The sequence below is a fragment of the Megalobrama amblycephala genome, linkage group LG15, assembly GCF_018812025.1.
Source record: "Megalobrama amblycephala isolate DHTTF-2021 linkage group LG15, ASM1881202v1, whole genome shotgun sequence".
Taxonomy (NCBI): domain Eukaryota; kingdom Metazoa; phylum Chordata; class Actinopteri; order Cypriniformes; family Xenocyprididae; genus Megalobrama; species Megalobrama amblycephala.
In genome coordinates, this window is record NC_063058.1 from 7,359,315 (window position 1) to 7,367,444 (window position 8,130).

General features: G+C 40.9%; 1 protein-coding gene across 1 annotated transcript; it reads left to right on the plus strand.

Annotated features, from left to right (window-relative positions):
* The first annotated feature begins 863 nt into the window (after positions 1–863).
* LOC125247108 lies at positions 864–2,811 on the plus strand. Its single transcript, XM_048158306.1, has one exon. The coding sequence runs from the start codon at positions 1,197–1,199 to the stop codon at positions 2,340–2,342; it is 1,146 nt and encodes a 381-aa protein (XP_048014263.1). The 5' UTR covers positions 864–1,196; the 3' UTR covers positions 2,343–2,811.
* Positions 2,812–8,130: the final 5,319 nt, after the last annotated feature.

Consider the following 8,130-nt stretch of genomic DNA (forward strand, 5'->3'; position numbering starts at 1 on the left):
AATATTATTAAATTGTAAAGAAATAAAATATATATTTTTGTCGAAAGAATTCCAGGTGCAGTTCACTCTCAGCCAATAAGATTCCATGTAGCATTTTCATGGATCAGTCGTCTCTTCTGATTGGTTTATAACTTTTGACAGCATTTAATCCAAAAGCAAATTAATTTCTGCAAGAGCACGGAGAGATTCGTGAGCGCACATGTGCAGTTTGAGCGCGCAGGACATGTTTGAGCACGCAGGAAACAGTTTGAGCGTGCACACGCAATATCTGAGCGAGAGGAGAGGCAGTTCATAAGAGAGCACTGTATATTTGAGCGCGCGCGTCCAGATTTGCCCGAGAGCAAAGGAAATCCGCGCGCGAACGGACAGATTTGCGCGAGAGCAGAGGAAATCCGCGCGCGAGCGGACAGATTTGCGCGAGAGCAGAGGAAATCCGCGCGCGAGCGGACAGATTTGCGCTCGCGCATTACATTGATATGCTCTCGCGTCACAATAATGTGCTCTCGACAATTGACAGTAAAATAACGCCATACACGCTAGTGATTGAATAACACCAAGACAAAGATATGGGTTTGAGGTTGATTCTTTATTAAATTGTTTTTGAATTGTCTTACCTGGAGTTTCGCCTGGATCCGTGACTGCAGCATGGAACAAAGGCTATCAAAAGAGCGCGGCATTTCCTCATGTCCTTTATTCTATGGGAAATGTAGTTTTTGTGTTCGTTTGTTACCATATGGGTTTGGGATTGCTTGATTTAAATGTATTCTTGTAAAGTTTATTTGTATTTTCATTGCTTATGGTAAAGTGTTATTTCATGTTTATGAAGTTTCTGTATATACTGAATTGTTTTTGTTTTGGTTTGACTTACTGGATTAAGACATCCCCGTAATTTAAAATGGTTTAGTCCGCCCTGTTAAAAGGGTGGAATTTTCTAGGGTTGGATCAGTTCTGGTGAGGGATCCCATGAGTAACATCTGAGGTCCAGAACTCTGATTTATAATTTTTTTTAATTTTTTTTTTTTCCAGTTATTTATTTTATTCATTTTTTCCCCTGTTTGCACCTGTGAGATGTGTGTAGCAATAAAATTAAGACAAGCTTCTAAGAGTGCCTCCTGAATATTTTTGGAAGAACCCTGACAACATGGTGGCAGCGGTGGGATGGTGTCCAGAAGGAGGTCACTTTTAGAGAGTCAAGAATGGCGCCCAAGAAAGCGATGCGCGCTGTTGCTCCTGCTGACGTCGTGATCGTACCCGAGGAGGGAGAGGAGGTGACAGGTACAGCTGGGCAGGTGTCTGACCACGAGGCGGAGAGCGACGTGCTGGAGCTTAAACAGATGTTTCAACGGTTTATGCAAGATCAGCAAGACAGAGATGCACGTCAAGCACAAGAGGAAGCTCGACAAGAGACGAGATGGAAATCTCTTCAGCATCAGTTCCATCTTCTTCAAGGTGAAGTCAGCCAGCGAATTTCGTTGGAAGATCTGCGAGGCAGGGGAGCCGACAAGCCAGAGGAATTGCCGAGAGCTTCTATTGGCTCCCGCAATATGAGCCATGGATATGTGCTGCAGGAACCAAAGCTGCAACAATTGTGTGAGTCCGAAGACATTGAGCATTATTTAACCACGTTTGAACGGATTGCTGAGGTGTGTAGATGGCCGAGGGAGGACTGGGCCATTAGACTCATTCCGTTGCTGACTGGCAAGGCACGCAGCGCATACGTGGCCATGGATGTTGTAGACGCAGTTGACTACGCGCAGGTAAAGGAGGCTATCTTGAAGAAGTATTCCATCAACCATGAAACGTATGGACAGAGATTTCGTGCTATGGATGTGCTGGAAGAAGAGACCCCTAAAGAGCTGTATGTTCGTTTGAAAGACTTGTATACGAAATGGGTGAGACCGGCAGAGATAACGAAACAGGAGATCGGAGAGATTATTATCCTTGAACAATTCCTGCGGATGCTTAGTCCAGAATTGCAGACGTGGATCAAAGAACATGGCCCGGCTACAGCTGAGGAGGCGGCGCGTCTAGCTGATGTCTTCGTGGCAGCGCGTCGTAGAGCTGAGCCCTGGAGTTTCTCTCGCTGGAAGACAGCGCGAGATAGATCTTCCCGACGGCCAAGTTCAGCATTCCAAGGAAGTAGGTCTACAAACGAGGCAAGTGTGAATCGAACTGAGAACTTTGGTGCCTCTGTTTTAGAGACTATTAAATGTTATAAATGTGGTCAATTAGGTCATAAAAAGCCAATGTGCCCGCAGCTGACGAAAACTCTTACTAATGTGTGTTATGTGCCTCGAGAGACCGTACCTGAACCTGCTGATCTCCCTGTTCCAAATCAATGATAAGAACTGTTGAGTTGAATGGGAAAAAGTCACTGCCTTAATAGATACAGGTTGCAGGCAAACCCTTGTAGAATCAGAACTGGTACCTGAATTATGTGCTAGTAGTGATGCTCCGGTAATAGTGAGATGTGTTCACGGAGAGGAGCGACATTATTCTGTCACTAATGTGTATATGGGTATAGCGGGGCAAACCTATTTGATGAAGGTGGGACTTGTACAGAATTTACCATATCCAGTGATCTTAGGACATGATTTCCCGGCTCTAATGGATCTGTTACCTTTCCGAGATACTTGTAATGTAGTTCTCACGCGGGCTCAAAGCAAACAGAATGAAAGTGAAGATGAAAACCCATGGGTGTCTTTGCCCTTTTATGATTCTGACCTGTCTGTAAATGAGTATAAAGTAAAGAAATCTAGGAGGGAAAGAAAACAGGAAAAATTGAAAAGAACCATAGGGCAGGTTAGAGAACTAAACGAACCTGAGAACCTTTTGAACCCCGATCAAATTCTAATACCTGAAGATTTGAGGCAGCTGCAGAAAGAGGATGCTGAAATTTCAAAATTGTATTCTCAGGCAGTAGAGGCAGCGGGAAAAGGGTCGAATGAATTCATGTCTCAGGGAAGATCTTTTTGTGTAGTGAATGACTTGCTGTATCGTAAAACTGGGGATAAATTACAAGTGGTCTTACCCGTTAGTGTACGTAATACCGTGATGACGTTGGGGCATTCCATCCCGTGGGCAGGACATTTGGGGAGGCGGAAGACGCATTCTAGAATTTGTAAGCATTTTTACTGGTTGGGTATGTCCAAAGACATTGCTGAATTTTGTAAGGCTTGCCCTGAATGTCAATACAGCGAACTTCGCAAACCCCGCAAAGTACCGTTAATTCCCTTACCAGTCATTGATGTTCCCTTTCAGCGGCAGGGAATGGACATAGTAGGTCCGCTGGAACGAAGTAAGACCGGCTATAAGTATATGCTAGTCATTTGTGATCATGCGACGCGGTTTCCATAGGTATTTCCCTTAAAAAACATCAAAGCTAAGGCTATCGCTTCTTGTCTGGTCCAATTCTTCTCAAGGGTAGGTATTCCGAAAGAAATACTGACCGATAGAGGAACGAATTTCACATCTAAATTTCTGCAACAGGTGTATCAGCTGTTGGGAATAAAAGGGTTAAAGACATCTCCCTATCATCCTGAGATGGACGGGCTCGTAGAGCGATTTAATCAAACTTTAGTGCAAATGCTTCGCAAATTTGTGAATGAGGTAGGGACCGACTGGGATCAGTGGCTCCCATACCTCATGTTTGCATACAGGGAAGTTCCGCAGGCGTCAACCGGGTTTTCGCCTTTCCAGCTGATGTATGGCCACGAAGTGCAGGGACCATTGTCTCTGGTGAGAGAATTGTGGGAGGGAAATTCGGGGACGTCAACTAAAACAAATGTAATTGATTATGTGTTAGCTATGAGACACAAATTGCAACAAATGTCCGAGTTCGCTTCTGCACATTTGAAGGAAACTCAGAAAAAACAGAAGATGTGGTATGATAGAAGGGCAAAAATACGATCTTTCGAGCCGGGTCAAAAAGTCCTCGTGATGCTTCCTACCTCCGAAAATAAACTTCTGGGTAAATGGCAAGGGCCGTTTGAAGTAACTAAAAAAATAGGAACAACTACATATGAGATTGCGACCCCAGGACAGGCACGATCACATCGGGTGTTGCATATTAATCTGTTGAAAGAATGGTACCCACAGAACGAGAGCTCAGTCGTTAATTTAATCAGATTGGTTACGGATGAGGAGGAGGCAGAAGAACAATACTTGCCTGGTAATGTTGGTCAGCATCCGCCGCCCGTTGACCTTAACCATCTTCCGGTAGAACAGCGAGCTCAGCTTCAGCCATTGTGTGATTCTGAGTTGTTTAAAAATCAGCCAGGTTACACCGAGCTTATAAAACATAGAATTGTGCTTAAAGAAAATGCTCAACCGAAACGAATGAGTTATCGTATCCCTGAACGATTGCAAACAGCTTTTGAAGATGAGGTAAAATTGATGCAGCAAATGGGTATAGTGGAACCATCAAAGAGTGAATGGTGTAATCCGGTAGTATTAGTGCCAAAAAAAGACAATACTTAGGTTCTGTATCGATTTTCGTTATTTAAATTCCGTCTCTAAATTCGATTCGTATCCCATGCCTCGTATTGAGGAATTAATTGAAAAACTCGGCAAAGCCAAATTTATCAGTACCATTGATTTAAGTAAAGGGTACTGGCAGGTGCCTTTTGGACTTAGCTTCGCGAGAGCTGACCGCTTTCCGTACACCACGGGGGTTGATGCATTTTTTGGTATTACCGTTCGGGCTGCACGGAGCACCCCCGACCTTTCAAAGATTAATGGATACGGTATTGAACGGTTTAGGAGAATTTGCGGCGGCTTATTTAGACGATGTTGTGATATTCAGTACTTCGTGGGAGAGTCACCTTCAACATCTTCAAACAGTCTTTAAACGAATTAAAGACACTGGTCTAACCATTAACCCCGCAAAATGTTCTTTGGTTAAAACCGAGACTGAATATTTGGGGTACGTATTGGGGAATGGAGTAATTAAGCCGCAAGTGCAGAAAGTGCGCGCTTTTCAATTGTGTCCACTCCCAGCCACAAAGAAACAAATTTGCTCATTCCTTGGCTTAGTTGGCTGGTATCGGAAGTTTATTCCCCACTTCTCGACTATCGCAGCGCCGTTAATGGATTTAATTAAAAAGATTAAGCCCAATACCGTGCAATGGACCGTACCTGCTGAAAAAGCTTTCTTTGAGTTAAAGGGGATGCTGAGTAAAGAACCCATTTTGCATAGTCCTGATTTTGCAAACTCGTTTGTACTACAAACAGATGCGTCGGAGTTGGGGTTAGGAGCGGTCCTGATGCAGGAGGAAAATGGTGAACGGCATCCTGTGCTGTATCTAAGTCGGAAATTATTCCCCAGAGAAACGAGGTATTCTGTAGTGGAGAAAGAATGTCTGGCCTTAAAATGGGCTCTTGACTCGCTGAAATATTATTTGCTCGGCCGAGATTTCGTTATCGAAACTGATCATAAAGCGCTGAAATGGTTATACAGAATGAAGGATACCAATTCCCGCTTGACAAGATGGTTTTTGTTGATACAACCTTTTCGCTTTATAGTAAAGCATCGTCCGGGTATAGAAAATATTTCAGCTGATTTTCTTTCTCGCTTCCCGTGCGAGAATGCTTAGGTGGGGGGAAATGTGACGGCTAAGGCCACATTTATTAAATGGTTCTAGTTTTTTTTTTTTATGTTTTTGTAAGTAATTGATTTGATTTCCTTGCTTGTTTATATATTTTCTATGTGTTTATTTTGTTTGTTTAATATTTACCCAAACCATTTTTTTGTTAACGGATACATGCTCTTTATGCGCGCATAACAACATTAAAGAGTGATTATAGTCATTGCTAGAGTGCACGCTAGTGATTGAATAACACCAAGACAAAGATATGGGTTTGAGGTTGATTCTTTATTAAATTGTTTTTGAATTGTCTTACCTGGAGTTTCGCCTGGATCCGTGACTGCAGCATGGAACAAAGGCTATCAAAAGAGCGCGGCATTTCCTCATGTCCTTTATTCTTCGCTGGGAATTATGGGAAATGTAGTTTTTGTGTTCGTTTGTTACCATATGGGTTTGGGATTGCTTGATTTAAATGTATTCTTGTAAAGTTTATTTGTATTTTCATTGCTTATGGTAAATGTTATTTCATGTTTATGAAGTTTCTGTATATACTGAATTGTTTTTGTTTTGGTTTGATTTACTGGATTAAGACATCCCCGTAATTTAAAATGGTTTAGTCCGCCCTGTTAAAAGGGTGGAATTTTCTAGGGTTGGATCAGTTCTGGTGAGGGATCCCATGAGTAACATCTGAGGTCCAGAACTCTGATTTATAATTTTTTTTTTTTTTTTTTTTTTTCCAGTTATTTATTTTATTCATTTTTTCCCCTGTTTGCACCTGTGAGACACCTTCGCCATTACATTGGCTTGGGCCCTAATAATCCTAAAGAAAACAATAGGGCCTTCAGCCCTTTACAGGGCTTTGGCCCTAATAATAATCCTTAGGGGATCAAGAGGGCCCTTCGCTATTTCATTGGCTTGGGCCCTAATAATAATCCTAAAGAAAACAATAGGGCCTTCAGCCCTTTACAGGGCTTTGGCCCTAATAATAATCCTCAGGGAATAATATTATTAGGGTCAAAGCCAAAGGTTGAAGGCCCTATTGTTTTCTTTAGGATTATTATTAGGGCCAAAGCCCTGTAAAGGGCTGAAGGCCCTATTGTTTTCCTTAGGATTATTATTATTTTTTTCTATGTTTTGGGGGTTTTTTGAGGCCCTAATAATAATCCTAAAGAAAACAATAGGGCCTTCAGCCTTTGGCTTTGTTTTATAATGTTTTTGCCATTTCTGGAGTTTAACAAACTTGAATGTGCACAGTATCAGATTTGGATTGTTCCTGAGTGATACCAGATCCAGCAAAAAGTGGCAGTATTGAGTACTGAGAATTGGATTGGTGAAGCAATGCAATGTAATTCAACTGCAATTAGCCTAAATAAAATGCTTCAAGTTGGAAGTACAAACTGTGCTGTCTTTTTCTATCAACTCTTGATAGGTAGATCTTGCCTTTCATCGGGGCTGTAGACTAGGATCTTGGGCTCAGATAAGTTTGGTGACAGCTGTCTTACGCTGTACATTATGATCTGAAAATGCAAATGTACTGACAATCTTTTAAGTTCTTAACCCCAAAAACTATAAGAATTTGAGTTGTATTCAGGTACAATTTAACAGTATTTACTGATCAATGTAATAATGTGCTACAGTATCATTAAAATTTTTAAAAAGTAAAATTGAAACACTTTTTCTGGTATACAAGACAGAAACATGATTAATATGTTTTTTAGTAGTCAAAAAGGATGTGTGCTCAGTATAAACAGAATTTATTTTCATTTGTGCAATTAGGTACGGTTGTGTTTACTTTCAATAATTAAGGAAGTACTATGTAGCGCTCAGTAAATATAACATGACAGTGGCTATTTGCACTAAGTGCAAAAACCAATAGATTCTATTTACACTAAAGCAATAGTGATAGATGCTATCTGAGATTCTACAGTATTTTAAGGAAGTGAAAATATCATAATTTCTTGGGGATAGATACTATTTACACTAAGATCAAATATCAATAGATTCTATTTACACTAAGACTGAATCCGAAATCGCACACTTCCCTCCCCTCCAAAAGTATGTCCGAATTCACAATACTCATAAAAGAGTAGGCAAAAAGTGCCTGGATAATCTACTTCTATTGGCGATATTCTGATGTGTGCATACGATGGATACTTTACTATCCCATGAGGCCACGGGAGAGTATTTATGAATTACAGTGAATCTACGCAACCGACACTGGTAGTGACATCATGGGTCATGTAGCACATCCAGATTACATTCATATTACACACATTCATACTATATAGAACATACTTTTTTAATGGTCTTGAAGTAATTTCTTATTCAAAATAAGTACCTACTCAAGAGAGTAGACAATTTCAGCCTAAGTAAAAATAGTGCTAGATTCTATTTATGTAAAAATAGCAGTATTTTCTTTTCATTAAGTGTAAATAGTAGTTAGATGTAATGTATAGCCTAATTATAAATAGTGGCGGATACTATTTGCACCTCAGTGTTGTTGTACATTAAACGGTATACAATAATAAAGCAATATAGTGTAAAT